This window comes from Muscardinus avellanarius (assembly GCF_963383645.1).
Source record: "Muscardinus avellanarius genome assembly, chromosome: 2".
In the NCBI taxonomy this organism is placed as follows: domain Eukaryota; kingdom Metazoa; phylum Chordata; class Mammalia; order Rodentia; family Gliridae; genus Muscardinus; species Muscardinus avellanarius.
This window is the reverse complement of record NC_137787.1, coordinates 64,605,391-64,621,800: the sequence shown is the minus strand read 5'-3', so window position 1 is coordinate 64,621,800 and position 16,410 is coordinate 64,605,391. Positions and strand designations below refer to the sequence as shown.

Here is a 16,410-nt window from a genome sequence, read left to right as displayed (position 1 = left end):
AGATTGAACCCAGGGGCATTCTGCCTCTGAGGTATACCCCCAGCCCTATCTCACTAAACTGGGGGGGGGGGGGCTGACTAAAGGCCAACTGAGGTTGGCCATGGACCTGTGATCTCCCAGTCTCAGCCCCCCAAGTACCAACACAGACATGCAATACCACGCCTGGCTATATATATCTATATATATTCATTTAAATTAATTGTTCTTATAGTTTTGCTTCACTTTTTAACTTCTAAATATTCAAGAACTGTTATTGTATAAAAATATAAGGAGTTTACTTAGTTTTATATTTGTATAAGTTTAACATACTGAGAATATTTTTAAGGTAACAATGGAGAATTCTGGGTACCAATTTTGGTTTGAGAAATTCTGCTATGGGTGACTGGGAGCCACAGTGACATGCAAGACTGTTATCATACGAGTGATAGTTTTGTTCTTTAGAATAAAGAAATCACTCTAGAAAAAGCCTGAAGGGTTTAAATTGTACCCAAGTACATGAGAGCAAGAATGGTTTGGGAGGCTACTTAAATATTGTGATAAAAATTACTCAGATGAAATAAAGATGAGATAATAAGAAAATCAGAGGACCTAGCTGTGGTGGGGGAGACATATAAAGTAAATGATTCCCTTGGGGGACTTGGTAGTGAGATAAAGACCACAGGAAGACACACAAGTGAGGCAAAAGAGGAAGGAGAAAGGAGAGAGATGATGAGTTCAATTCAGCAACGATTTGAATTTCATTTCAAGCAAAGAAAATCCAGTTATCTTTTCTGGGTTCCACTTTTCTCAGTGACAGCTGCATTCATGAATTACCAAATTAACTATTGTAGCACTCTCTAAAAATATACAAAGCCCTCCATCGTATGCTGTAAATAAGTCATGAAAAATCAGAAAAAAAAAAAAAAAACAGGCCCTGAAGGAAATGCAGCAAGGTTAAAAAGAGATATGGCTATTTTATTTTCCTAGACACTTAAACTGTGACCCAGAGCCCTCGCCCAGTACTGTATTTTGTGAGCTGCCAGTCAGATGTGATCATTCATCTTCCTTGAGTACCTGTGAACAAGAGCATGCCAAGTCCACGTGGAAGATGCAAAGACAACTCCCTCAAGCCCCTTGTGACAAGGCAATGGGACGCCTCCGCCATAGGTTACTGAACTTGAGTGTACTGGGAACTTAAAACATACAAACAAGATTAGTTAAGTAAGTATGTTATTATTTCTCTAAGTATGTTACTTAGAGAAACCAAAGTGGAATCTCTTAGGCAGCCCAATAAGAACGTAAACATTTTATATTTTATTCCCAATAAGGGGGGGAAATGGGAACGAGAGGAAGGAAAACGCAGCAATTATCGAAAACCATCCAGTGTTCCCGCAGACCACATCAGGGCGGGTCTCTGGGAAAGAGTAATTCAATCTTAGTTCGGTGGGAAAGCCTCACTAATCATAAGACGAAAACGAAGTGTTTATACACCCCAAATGTTTAAGACTTAACCTCATCCAAACCGGTCAACATGCGGCTGCAGGGAAAGCCGCGGCAGGGCATACCTTTGGAGGGTCGCACTCGACACAGAGCCCCTCTGGGTACCTGGCCAGAGCCTCCCAGAGTGAAAGGCACGGGGTGGCAGGCGTGAGGGCACGGGGGTGGCAGGCGTGGGGGCACAGGGAGGTAAGAGAGCGATTCCCGAGCACAGGGCGCGCAAAGGAAGCGAGACCAAAGGGCTGCGGCACAGCGCTCCCAGCGGTCTTGCTGCGCACTGCAAGCAACCCGGAAAAGCGAGCCAGCCCCACGGTGCCGCCTACTGCGCAGCCGCGGTGGGACTGGCGAGGCGGGCCGGGAGCGGGACAAGACCTCCCGCGCAGCGCCTGATGGGAATTGTAGTCCGCGAGGGAGCCAGAGAGCACCGCGAACTACATTTCCCGGTGAAGGAGCGGCTACGGCAGGCCGCAAGGTCTGTAGTTGCCACCGCCGGAGAGCGTCTGATGGGCCGGCCAGGGCGGGGACGTTCTTTCTTTCGCACTTCCCCGAGCTCAAGCGGTGCCGAGTCTGCAGTCCCTCGTCCTGTTGCCGGTGCCCACTGCCCCACTCCTGCAGCAGCTTTCTCTAGGAGTTCGGGGTAGCAGTAGGCGCCCAGCGTGGGAGAGAGGGGCGACCCCTCTAGGGCCCTGCCAACCCCGCATCCGCCCTGCACTTCCATGGGCCCGACCCGGAAGCCCAACGTGTGCCGCCGACTGAGCCACCGGGCGCTGGGCTTCTTCGCGCGCGACGCAGGCGTGGTGCAGAGGACGAACCTGGGCATCCTGCGGGAGCTGGTGTGCCAGGTGACCGAGGCGGCGGGCGCCTGGAGGTCAGGCCCCCGCTGGGGTGCAGCGTTCCAGCGCGAGGCCCCCTGGCAGAGGCTCTTCTGTGATGGGAGGGGAATTTGTGCCCCGCACCCGGGGGATTCGTAACCAGGTGCTAATATGGTGATTGATGGCTTTAGTTTAAGCTTCTTATGCCCTTCTGCAAACCATCTTTCTAAAAGCTGGGGCCCCAGTTAAACCAAAATGTGATGGAAAAATGAGGAAGAATTGAAAATGTTTTTAAATAGCATACGTGAAATTACTTTGAAAGCGGTAAATTTAACTACCGATTTTAAAATGGGCGAACAGTAGAGGTTTATGAGTTCTCTTGTAAACCGAAATTCCTTGTGTCTTTCAGGAAAGTACTAAGTTTAAGAATGTCTGGACAACTCATTCCAAGTCACCTATAGCCTATGAGAGAGGAAGAATATATTTTGACAATTATCGGTGCTGTGTTAGCAGGTAACTTTTTAGTAGTAATTTTTGCTGTAGTTTACCAGACGGTTGGTCTTATCTGTAAGTTTTATAGAACCACATGCCAACATTAGTGTTCAATGAAATAGGAGAATGGAAAAATGGGTCCAAAATAAGAGGTAAAATCCATGTAATTAAAATACCTTGGATCCTTCTGTCTCAGACTCTCAAGTGCTGGAATTTTGGTGTGTGCCTTCAAGCCCGGCTTTTTTTTTTTTTTTTTAAAGCATGTTTTAAACATGCTTCCATTTGCAGCTCTAAAAATTATGACCATTTTCTCTTTAAGAGCTTTATTAAGATAGTCAGATACAGGCAGATGTGGTGGCGCATGTTGTAATCCTAGCACTTTGGAGACTGAGACAGGAGGATCATAGGTTAAAAATCAGCTTCAGCAATTTGTGAGGCCCTCTGCAACATAGCGAGACCCTATTTCAAAATAAAGAATAAAATAGGTCAGGGGGTGTAGCTCAGAAACAGAATGCCCCTGGGTTCCACCCCCCCAAAAAAAAAGATAGTCATCTACAACCTATTTGTTCATTTAAAGTGTACAGTTCAAAGTTTTTATTTATTTTTTCTTTATTTATTTTTTGGTGGTTCTGGGGTTCCTGGAAGCCCTTCTACCTTTGGGGTACACTCCCAGATCTATTTTATACTTTTTATTTGGAAACAGGGTCTCTTAAGCCAGTGTGGCTGGCTTTGAACCTGTGCGATCCTCCTCTCTCAGCCTCCCAAGGGCGGGGATTACAAGGTGCGCCACCACCCCCAGCTACTTTTTTTTGGAAACAGGGTTTCTTAAAGCCAGCCCGGCTGGCTTTGAACCTGCACTATCCTCCTGTCTCTGCCTCCCAAGCCTGGGGATTACAAGCGTGTGCCACCACACCTGGCTTAGTTCTAAGTTTTTATATGTAAAGATATATACAACTATAAGACTAGTTTTACATTTTTACTGTTGCGAATCATAATACCAAAAGACAGTCCTGAATGTTGAAGTCCCTGAAATCAAAATCCTTAGTCTAAAAACAAGTCATAATCTTATGAGATTAAAATTCCAAATATTGAATTACCAAAAGCTGAAATCCCAAAACTGTACTGCCCATTGGGAAAAAAGACTGTAAAAGAAAGCTAGAAAGCCATATTCTGTGGAAGAAAGGATTAGTGCATTTTGGGTTGTATATAAGACCATTTAATGGGTATAGTGCTAGTACCCCAAAACAGAGTATTTCTGACTCCTTCTCCCTTTTGAGGGAATACTGGGGATTGAATCCAGGGGCGTTCTACCTCCAAGCTACCTCCCCAGCCCTATTTTATTTATTTTGAAACAGTCTCACTAAGTTGCAGAGGGCCTCACTTAAGTTGCTGAGGCTGACTTTGAACCTGCAATCCTCCTGTCTCAGCCTCCCAAGTACTGGTATTACGAGCTTATGCGCCATGACCAAGCCTGGCTTGCTTCCCACTTTAATAACATTGTTGTCATTGATTTTACTTCTCTTTATGTTATAATCACTGAATACCTTGTTGCTGTTCTTATCCTAAACATTTTTAAATCAATAAAGATGAATAAAAATGAGATTTTGTTTTTACCTTCATTTATTCCTTCTTTAACACTCCTCTTTTATTCATGAAAACCCAAGTTTCTGGCTTATATCATTTTTCTTCTGAGAAATATTTTAAAATATATTTTGCAAGGCAACTCTACTGGCAACTTATTCACTCAACTTTCATATATCTGAGAAATTCATATTTCTCCTTCACTTTTGAAAGATAATTTGTCTAGATACAGAAATTCTAAGTTGCTGGGTTTTTTTTTTAATGTTTAGTTATTTCACTCCATTCTCTTGCTTGTTTGCATGAATTCTGAAAGAGAATTTTGATGTAATTCTTATCTTTCTACATGGAAAAGGTGTTTTTCTTCCCCCTGGTTTCTCTTAAGGTTTTCTCTTTATTTTTTATTTTCTGCTGTTTGAATGTGATATATCTAGATGTAGGGTGTGTGTGTGTGTGTGTGTGTGTGTGTGTGTGTGTGTGTGTGTTTTAATCCCACTTACTGTTTCTGAATTTCCTTGATTTATATTTTGGTGTCTTTAACTGATTTTAGAAATTTTCAGAAATTTTTCAGTTATTATTTTAACTGTTTCTTCCATTTTTCTACTTTTAATACTTACTATTGTGTGTATTTTAGTTCTTTTTAATTGTTCCATAGTTCTTGGATATCCTATTCTGCTTTTTTTTTTTTTTTTTTTTTCAGTTTATGAAGTTTTTGTTGACCTATCCTGAAGCTCACTGACTTCTCAACTGTCCAGTCTGCTCATGAGCCCATCAGAGAATTTTTTTTTGTGTGTGTGTGTGGTACTGTCCCCAGGGTCAGCACTCCCAGACCTATTTTTATATTTTATTTGGAAACAGGGTCTCAAGCCAGCTGAGGCTGGCTTCGAACCTGTGCAATCCTCCTGTCTCAGCCTCCCAAGCACAGGGATTACAAGCGTGAGCCATCACACCCGGCTGGATTTCTAGAATTTATTTTTAATTTTTTCTTAGGATATTTATCTTTCTGCTTAATTTGTCGTCTCTTCTCATTTCTTGTACACATTTTCTGTTAGTGCCCTTAACATATTAATCATAGTTTTGTTAATGTTGTACTAGGGATTAAACCCAGAGCTTTATGCATACTAGACAGGTACTCTAGACCAGAGCTGTACCTGAGCCCAGATTCCCACTATTTCCTGAGCCCTAGTAGGTTTTCATTTAATAAATAAATAAATGTGCTGTTATATCCCCAGTACCATTTTCAGAGACTTTTAAATAGTTGTTCTTTTATTATTTTTACAAATTTAAATGTTGAACCGTTTATCTACAAAGCTCCTCTTACTAGAAGTAGAAACCTGGACATTATCTTATGTAATCATATTAGCATCATACCTAGCAAAATGAGAAATATTTCTTGCACACCATTTAATACTCAGTTCATAATTTCTTCAATTTAGAATACTTGCTTCAATTTTAAAATCAGAATAAGTCAGGCATAGTGGCACACACTTGTAATCCCAGTACTTGGGAGACTGAGATAGGTGGATCAAGGTTCACAGGCAGCCTCAGCTAATTAGTGAGACTGTTTCAAAATAAAGAGTAAAAAATAGGGCTGGGGATATAGCTTGGAGGTAGAATGCCCCTGGATTCCATCCCTAGTACTGGAAAAAAAAAAATCAGAATAAGTGGCACTGATAAGTGTTCTAATGGTAAATAATATTGGAGCTCTTTAACATGTCATCTAGGGGTGTTTTACTGACAGGTTAGAACACATGAGTTTACTTTCATTCCTATGAAATTGTATTTAGTTTAAACTTTTTTTTTTTTTTTTTTTTTTTTGTACTGAGGATGGAACCCAGGGGCATTCGACCTCCAAGCTACACCCCCAGCCCTGTTTTTTATTCTTTATTTTGAAACAGGGTCTCACTGAGTTGCAAAGGGCCTCACTAAGTAGCTGAGGCTGTCGGAGAACCATTATCCTCTTGTCTCAGCCTCCCAAATGCTGGGATTACAAGCGTGCACCACCAGGCCTGGCAAGTTTAAACTTTTGAATCAGAGATAAAGTGAGTAGAATGTCACCTTGAAAATTGTTTCTCCTTTATACTAATTTAATTTTAAAGTTCATCAGTTAAATGAACACCTCTATGATCACATCTCAATAGAAATCAAAAGAAGTATAAATTTAGAGACTAGCCAGGCATGGTGGTACATTCATTTAGCCCTAACTATTAAGGAGGCTGAGGCAGGAGGATCACTTGAATCTAGGAGTTCAAGATCCTGTGTCTGTCTCTCTGTCTCTCTGTCTCTCTGTCTCTCTCTCTCTCTCTCTCTCTCTCTCTCTCATTCTCTCTCTCTCTGTGATATATATATATATATATATATATATATATATATATATGTAATAAGTAGTAAAAATCAGAGACTTTTTCACATCAAGGATATAGTGTTCAATATTAGTAGAAGTATAAACTATTCAATCTTCCTGACAGGTAATTCAGAAGTAAAAAATTATATAGACTATTTCCTATTTACTCAGTTTTCATTCTAAAATAATAGGACCTTTTTATCTACTAATTTTCATTTTAAATATCAGACAGTAGTTTATGAACTCAATAGAATTCAGCAGAGATACTCTTAGTAAATGTTCCAGGGTAAAGAAAGAATTCGATACTATTCAGTTTGGGGAAAATGGCATCCCTGTACATCTCTGTATATAGAGAAATATTGGAAGGAAATGAACCCAAATGATAATAATGTTTGCTTTGGGTAATTTTATAGTATTATAATCTTTTATAGTATTTAAACTTTTTTCTCCATGTATGTATTATGAATTCTGTGACCAGAGGAAAAATAGTCTTAACATTGGTTAAGGAGGGAAGCATGCAGGAAATTGTATTTTGGTATTCTAAATCTGTATGAAAAAGTGTTTCAAACATGAACAAATATTGCTTCAGTTGTCAATAGTAGTAATAATTTATTTCTTCCCTAGTGTTGCATCGGAGCCAAGAAAACTTTATGAAATGCCAAAATGTTCCAAGTCAGAAAAAATAGAGGATGCTTTATTATGGGAATGCCCAGTGGTAAGATTTGTTTTTAGAACATTTGTTTCTGAAGCATTATTAGCCTAGAGGAACTGCTTATTGTTAATATATTGCATAAAGGATTAAAACTTAAAGATCATAGTAATTCCTGGATCTTTAGGACAATCAAGAAAAACACAGCTTTTGATTATCATTTGTCCTCATGATTAAGTTTTACTTTTAAAGGAGTATTAATATTGTAATTATATTTTTTAAAGCTGGGCCTGTTGGTACACACTTGTAATCCCAATACTTGGGAGGGTGAGACAGGAGGATCACAGGTTCGCCACCAGCCTTGGCTACTTAATGAGGCCCTCTGCAGCTTAAAGAAGTAGGGCTGGGTTGTAGCTTTAATCCTCAGTACTACAAAAAGAAAAAAGAAAAAAAAAATATATATATATATATACTTTTTATAATTAGATGAGCTTAGTGGCGCCTGTAATCCCAGGACTTGGGAGGCTGAGACAGGAGGATCACAGGTTCGAGGACAGCCTCAGCAACTTAGTGAGACTCTCAGCAACCTAGCGAGGCCCTGTTTCAAAACAAAAAGTAAGTATGCTTGGATCTGGTTTGGATATCAAGGTCAGCTGGAAGTTCTCTGCTTGATTAAACTTGTAGCCACCTAGAGTTGAACCACCTTCAGGAACACCTCTGTCCATCCTTTGGTTCTCTGTGTGTACTTCATCCTAGTAACAGTTCTTCTCCTGAGCATCCACCTTCCTCAGTTCTTGTGACAAGCACAACAAAATTATACCCCAAAGACCAACAACATGGATGGAATATGAGAACACCTAGCAGTATGCAAAGAGATACCCTGGGAATGCCTGTCCGTCCCCCTCCCCCACTGAGGCATTGACTTTCCTCAGTACCAGTATCCCAGAGCAGCTCTGTGTCCAGGGACCTCAGCTGGGCCAGGTGGGATACCTGAGTATCTTCTGTAGGTGCTTATAATAGTACAATCCCTAAGAGACTAAAGTCTGGAGGATAAACCATCAGAGACCTACCCACCACTGAGAACTTAATAATGAGTATTAATCCAGTTATTTCTTTATGTGAAAAGAACCATAACTGCTCAAGAAAAGAACATGGTGAACTAGCTACCCAAAAATCACCACCCGCAGGTTATTCTTGAATGCGTTTTCACACAAATATTTTGATTGCTTTCTTCTCTTAAGCGTTGTGGGACAGAGCTGGACATGGTGGCACATACCTATAATCCCTGTACTTGGGAGGCTGAGACAGGAGGATTGCTGGTTTGAAGCCAGCCTTAGCAACATAGTGAGACACTGTTTCAAAATAAAAAGTACAAAGGACTGGGGCTGTAGCTCAGAAGTAGAATGCTCTGGGTTCAATCCCTAGTACCAAAAACCAGAGCGTTGTGGGACAGAGATACAATGGAAACACCTGAGCTTTCTCAGTTTTGGATACAAACACAGGTACACACAAGTCCCAATTCCCCACTGCTCTTATTTATGTGATTTGAGAAATTGCAGCATGTAAAATATTGCTGGGGAGCCTCAGTGATTAGTACCAGAAGCAAGAATACAGAAATTATTTGTGCCAAACGTAATTTGTAAGTAGAGGAGGATCTGTATGTAAATGAAATACACAACAGAGAAAAAAGCAAAACAACAAAACAAAAAGTAGAAAGGGCTGGAGTGTAGCTCAGAGAAAGAATGCCTCTGGGTTCAATTCCCAGTAAAACGCGCGCGCGCACACACACACACACACACACACTTACATGCAAATTTTTTTAAATCTTGAAAACAGGGAAAAGTTAGATTTAGGCTTGGTAAGAAAAGTATGATTAAAAATTTTATAGTAGTATTAGCTACTTTGTGAAAAGATCATTTCATTTGCTGGAATGAAACAATGTATTTAGAGCATCAGTTCTGTTACATAGTTCTTTAAAAGTGGATTCTTGCAAGTTTCCTCCATGAATGTTGTTAGGAAAATAAAAGTAAAAAATATACTGTCAGGATAATCTCATTTATCAGACCAGCATTGCTTTGAGAGGAATTGGGCTATGGAAAAATAAGTTCAGAACATTCTGTGTTTAAAAGATTAAACATAGTCGGGCATGGTGGTGCATGCGTGTAATCCCAGTATTTGGGAGGGTGAGACAGGAGGATGTGGTTCTCAGACACCCTCAGCTACTTAGTCCCTTCTGTGACTTAGTGAGACCTTGTTTAAAAATAAATAAATAAATAAAATAGGGCTATGGGTGTAACTCAGAGGTAGAATGCCCCTCGGTTCCATCCCAAATACCACACAGCAAAAAAAAGAGTAAAAGATTAAACTTGTTCAAGCTGGGCATGGTGGCACATGCTTGTAAATCCCAGTACTTGGGAGGCTGAGACAGGAGGGTGTCAGTTCATGAATAGCCTTAGCTACTTAGTGAGGCCATCCGCAACTTAGTGAGAGAAAAAAAAAAGAACAGAGCTGGTTGTGGTGGCGCACACTTGTAATCCCAGTATTTGGGAGGCTGAGACAGGAGGATCACAGGTTCACTGCCTTAGTGAGGCCCTCTGCAACTTAATGAGACCCTGTTTCAAAATAGAGAATAAAAAATAAGGCTGGAGATGTAGCTTGGAGATAGAATGCCCCTGGGTTCAATCCCCAGTACCACACACAAAAAAGGTTAAACATGCTTATTTATTTTTTGAAGATTTAAAGTTTATTAAAAAGATAGAAATACAAAAGATAGTTATAGCCCCATTCCATTCTTGATTGGCATGGGGGGGTGGTTCAAGTGAATGCCCCACCAAAGATACAGCATGTGGACCAGACCTTTTCTACCCATGACCTCCATCTTTTTTATGTAATTCTGACATAGTAAACGGCCCTGTAAGGTTCCTCCCCAGGCAAGGTGTCTCCTTTCATGAAGGTCAACCCCTCCTCCCGTCCTAGCTAGATTACCAATTATTATGTAAACCTGTCTTTAGAATGAGGATGAGGAAGTCCTAGTTCCCCTCTCCTACAGACTTGCTAATTAACTTTAGCTAGGTTAATTTAAGTTTCAATAGCTGTTTGCTTCCTGACTGAAACGGAAACTAAGTCTTTCTTTCCTCAGGTCTGCCACCATTTTGACACAATTATTTTTGAAATATATCTATTAATAATCAGAGCTTTCTCAAATCTTCCTAGGCCATTCCCAATACTGGTACATCCCATATTCACCCCCCCCCCCCGTCTAGTAACTTCCTGACACCTGTCAGGCCAAAGGTAAATACAGAAAATACATTTTGACTTTTACAATTCTTATTAACAGTTAATATGAGCTCAATTTCCATTACTTTCATTTCTATCACATGAATGTCCCTTAGCAAAGGAATAAGGACATCGAGTCGGTCATAAACTGCTTCTAGCTGAACAGGGACGAAGTTGGGGGCCCCAGCTTTAGGGTAACATTCATGCATGTAGTTGCTTGGGGGAGTCAGATGGGTCCATGCCGTGTGCCTTTATGAGCAAAGGGCTTCGATAGCTGTTCCTCTTTGGGTCCACAAGTACCACCATCTGACATCTGAAAGCTTCAACCCTATGAGACGACACTCACAATACAGGTTAACCATGAAAACCTAAAAATAGCACATAAATGAGAAGTTAAAACCTGTTTTGCTGACCTAGGCTGAAACACACAAAAGTGGGATGTATTTAGTTTATTTTGCACCACATGAATCCAGAAATTACTGCTATGGAGACCTGTTAAAAAAAAACTTCGAGCAATAACTTTACTGCAGCCAACAAAAGGAAAAAAAAACTTTTGGTTTCCTGACATTATATTTCCTTGTTAGCTGAGGAGCTGAAATCTCTGGTATGGCTAAGAATGGGAGAATGGAAGGTCACCTGAACGCAGCAGGCTGAATCTTGAGTAAAGAGATCGTTTTGCTGGCCTGATATGCCCCACCCTGGCTAAGCTTTACGCATTAGCCCGGACTCTTGAAGATTTAAAGAAGTTTATTAAAAAGATAGAAATACAGAAGATAGTTACAGCCCCATGCCGTTCAAGTGAATGCCCCACCCTGCTTATTTATAAAATTACTTCATAGAGCCCTTATTATTAATACTTGTAATAATACTAATGTGCATGATGATTATCGAATCATTTTTCCAAACTCTTGATCTCAGAATTTTCTTTTTTGAGAACCTTGGCATTAGTGTTCTAACTAATATCCTAAGTAGGAAATACTACAACAAATTAATCAGGTCTTTGAATATGATTCGTTGTATGTTAGGAAAAACAGAACTCCCAATATATGACCAAAAGTAATGTTTAAAGGAAGCCAGGCTAAGATAGAAGGATCACAGGTTTGCAGCCAGCCTCAGCAACTTAGTGAGACCCTGTTTCAAAAATAAAAAAATAAAATAAGGCTGGGGTATAGCTCAGAGGTAGAATGCTCCTGGGATCAATCCCCAGTAAAACACACACACACACACACACACACACACACACACACACACACACACGTACACTAATAATAATTTTTAAAGGATAAGAGGCTATATTCCTGAATTCACTATTAGGATTACCTTTTTCCTCAGGTTGTTTTTACATAAAATTAATAGTTTTCTGAAACTGCTACTTTCTTTTTTACCAGTTACTTATTCTCTCTTTATAGAAGGCTTTTTTTGTGTGTGGGTATGTGTGTGAGTGTGTGTGTGGGTGTGTGTGGGTCTGGGATTGAACCCAGAGCATTTGACCTCAGAGTTACACCCCCTGCCCTATTTTTTATTCTTTATTTTGAAACCGGGTCTCACTGAGTTGCAGAGTGCCTCACTAAGCTGAGGCTGTCCGCGAACCACAATCCTCCAGTCTCAGCCTCCCAAATGCTGGGATTACAAGCGTGCGCCACCACGCCCGGCTAGAAGGCTCTTTTTAAAAATTTAGAAAGCTTAAAGTCTTAGTTTTCTTTCTCTTTCTTTCTTTCTTTCTTTCTTTCTTTCTTTCTTTCTTTTTTCTTTCTTTCTGTGCTACTAGGGATTGAACTGAGGGAAGCTCTACCTCTGAGCTATGCCCAACCATATTTTATTTTTTGTTTTGAAACAGGGTCTTGCTGCGTTGCCAAGGCTGACCTCAAACCTGAGGTGCTCCTGTCTCAGCCTCCCAAGTACTGGGATTGCAGTTTTGAACTACTGTACTTAGTTTTCAACTTCTTATTGAAAGCTATAAATGACTATTATGCTTTCAACAATTAAAGCTTTTTGATCCATTTGCCTTAGGAGTGGAGAGAGAACAGATGTCTCACTTGAGAAAGGTTTGAATACACCAGTACAAAACACCAACAATTTAGAGCAATCCTGCAAAAATAAAATTTCTAGAAACCTAATTCTTATTCTTATTTTAACATTTAAATATTTTGTTCTAATTTACAGTGAAGCAAGATTTCCATTAAGAAAAATTAAGAGGCATATTATATTGTATGTATTATATACTAATATATATTAGTATGTATTAACCTACTAATATATATTAGTACGTATTAACCTACTAATATGAAGCTACTTTTAAATTAGTACCTTTCTGTTTGGAGACAATGTGAAATTCAACTTTGGGTTAGGAAAATAATTCAAATCTATTATTAGTATTTGGCTTCAAGTGCTTTTCTTTCTTTCCTTTTTCCTTCTTTCTTTCTTTCTTTTTTTTTTTTTTTTTTTTTTTGGTGGTACTGGGGTTCCTGGAAACCCTTCTACCTCCGGGCTACACTCCCAGACCTATTTTTACATTTTTTTATTTGGAAACAGGGTCTCCTAAGCCAGCGTACGCGGCTGGCTTCGAACCTACGCGATCCTCCTGTCTCTGCCTCCCAAGCGCGGGGATTACAAGCATGCGCCACTACGCCCGGCAATTTTTATACTTTTTTTTAAATTTGGAAACAGGGTCTCTTAAGCCAGCCCAGCTGGCTTCGAACCTGCATGATCCTCCTGTCTCCACCTCCCTAGCGTGGGGATTACAAGCGTGCACCACCACGCCCAGCTTCAAGTGTTTTTCTAATTGGCAAGGTATAAGTGTGTGTGTGTGTGTGTGTGTGTGTGTGTGTGTGTGTGTGTGTGTATATATGTATATGTATATATATATATATATATATATATATATATATATATATATATATATACTTTTTTTTTTTTTTTTGCAGGTCTGGGGATGGAACCCAGGGGTATTCAAACTCCGAGCTACACCCCCTGCCCAATTTTTTATTCTTTTTTTTTTTTTTTTTTTTTTCTTGGTGGCACTGAGGTTCCTGGAAGCTCTTCTACCTCCGGGCTACACTCCCAGACCTATTTTTACATTTTTATTTGGAAACAGGGTCTCCTAAGCCAGCGCGCACGGCTGGCTTCGAACCTACGCGATCCTCCTGTCTCTGCCTCCCAAGCGCGGGGATTACAAGCGTGCGCCACCATGCCCGGCCAATTTTTTATTCTTTATTTTTTGAAACCAGGTCTCACTGAGTTGCAGAGGGCCTCTCTAAGTAGCTGGGGTTGTCCGTGAATCATGATCCTTCAGTCTCAGCCTCCCGAATACTGGGATTAGAAGCATGCGCCACCATGCCCGGCTCATATATAATTTTTGATGGTACTGTGGATTGAACCCAGGAGCATTCTAACTCTGAGCTATACCCCCAGCCCTATTTTATTTTTTATTTTGAAAAAGAGCCTCACTAATTGTGGAGAGCCTCACTAAGTAGCTAAGACTGGCTGCAAACCTGCTATCCTCCTGTCTCAGCCTCCCAGGTACTGGGTTTACAAATGTGCCACCACACCCTGCCAGCTTCTCTATCATTAACTTTCTCTTTCAACTACCATTTAGTTCACAATTCAAAGTGGAACCCTTTGCTTGTCTTTTTTTCCTATATTAGACTTCCACCTTGTGGTAGCAACTGTCCTCTTCCCTTTTCTGAGCTATTTATTCATTAATTACATACATTATTATTATTTTTTAAGTTCTGAGGATTGAACCCAGGGGCATTCTACCTCCAAACTATAGTCCTGGCCCTATTTTTTTATTCTTTAATTTTGAAACAATTTCACTAAGTTGCTGAAGGCCTCGCTAAGTAGCTGAGGCTGGCTTTGATCTTACTGTCTCTTGCCCTCCCAAGTACTGTGATTACAAGCTTACGCCACCTTGCCCTACTGTATGTTATCTTTAAAACCAGGTTCAACCTTCATTCTTTGGCTACCTTGATTCTGGATCCTAGCATCTCATTTGAGGTTAGAATAGAACCACAATGAATAATGGAGTAGTTGGGATTTTACCACATTGATTTCTATCTAAAGGAAAACAAGTCCTATAGTAGAGAAAGAAGGAGACAAAATCAATATCTTCTAGCATATGACTCTTTATTATTATTATTTGTTTTTGGTGGTACTGGGGTTCCTGGAAGCCCTTGTACCACCGGGCTTCACTCACAGACCTATTTTTTTATATATTTTTATTTGGAAGCAGGGTCTCTTAAGCCAGCGCGGCTTCGAACCTGGGCGATCCTCCTGTCTCCGCCTCCCAAGCACGGGGATTACAAGCGTGCGCCACCACACCCAGCACTTATGACTCTTAATAACTATTCTGTTACAGATAATTTTAAGAGCTCTGTTATCATTATCACATAGCAGCAGCAGTAGCATTTGTAATACTTCTACTACTACTACTACTACTACTACTACTGTCAGCTAATATTTGTTTGAATACTTAGTAAATAATAATTATCAAGTTATTCATGCTGCTGTTTAAGTGCTTTATGTGGATAAACTCAAAAGCTAATAGTGAAAATACCCACTGTATTACCTTTCATTGTCTTATCATTTTGTGCATTTCTTTGGTTTATTTACTCAGCTACATTTATATATTTAGCTTTTTTCTTCAGGCATTGATTACTGCAAATTGTTTATGGCCAGTAGTTTCATTTGTATACCTTTTTTTTTTAGGGGGAAGTACTTTCCAATTCCACAGATTATAAATCTTCACTTATAGCTCTGACTGCTCATAATTGCCTACTTCGTATATCAGCGACTACAGGAAAAATCCTTGAGAAAATATATCTTGCATCTTATTGCAAATTCAGGTATTAGCTGTGAGTTTATTATTTAATTTTTTGTTATAAAAATTTGAGCCTTAAGCCCAAGGCATTGTGGTACATGTTTGTAATTTTAGTACTTGGGAGGCTGAGACAGGAAGATCACCAGTTTAAGAATAGTCTCAGCAACCCAGTGAGACTAAGCAACCTAGTGAGGTAGAATAAGCCTGAGTTCACTCCTAAACACCACCAAAAAAAAAAAGAAAGGAAAAAATTGGAAGTTTGTGACCCAGGGTATTTTTTTTTTTTTTTTTTTTTTTTGGTGGTACTGGGGTTCCTGGAAGCCCTTCTACCTCCGGGCTACACTCCCAGACCTATTTTTATATTTTTGAAAGAGGGTCTCTTACGCAAGCACGGCTGACTTCGAACCTGCGCGATCCTCCTGTCTCCGCCTCCCAAGCACGGGGATTACAAGCGTGCGCCACCACGCCTGGCCCCAGGATATTTTAAAGCTATCCCTCCCCTAATTTTTGATTGCTTACCCTGATCTCAGTTTTACCTATTCTTTTGCTTCCTTCTTGACTGCATTCGAACATCTGAAGATAAAGAAAGGCCCTCTGTCTTCCTATTTACATAGAATATCTATCTATATATTTATGTATATAAATTATTTACATATATAAAGAATTTAAACCTATTCTTTTTCTTCCCTTGTCGCTACATTTGAAGATCTAAACATAGAGACCCTCTGTCATTTATCTTTGTATCGCTAATGTGCTAGCTTAGACCCTGTGATCCTCCTTTTTCAGAATCCCATGTGCTGAGATTATAGGCCTGTGACACGAGACCTGGCTACAAATAGTATTTTCTTCAAAGGGTATACTTTATAAAGATTTTCCTAAAAGCTAATTGTTTAAGTTAAATTAACATATAAGTTAAATTATCTCCATAGTACAATAAGTTAAATTATCTCCATAGTACAATCCA

At 39.9% G+C, this 16,410-nt stretch overlaps 1 protein-coding gene across 1 annotated transcript in view; it reads left to right on the top strand.

The window, feature by feature from the left end:
• Positions 1–2,192: 2,192 nt before the first annotated feature.
• DCAF17 (DDB1 and CUL4 associated factor 17) overlaps positions 2,193–16,410 on the top strand; it is a gene marked incomplete at both ends in the record, with an annotated part of 30,113 nt that continues 15,895 nt past the window's right edge. The window contains 4 exons of the mRNA XM_080689225.1: positions 2,193–2,318; positions 2,698–2,801; positions 7,327–7,417; positions 15,335–15,471. Of these exons, the coding sequence (XP_080545351.1) occupies positions 2,193–2,318; positions 2,698–2,801; positions 7,327–7,417; positions 15,335–15,471 (458 nt within the window). The remainder of the gene's footprint in view (positions 2,319–2,697; positions 2,802–7,326; positions 7,418–15,334; positions 15,472–16,410) is intronic.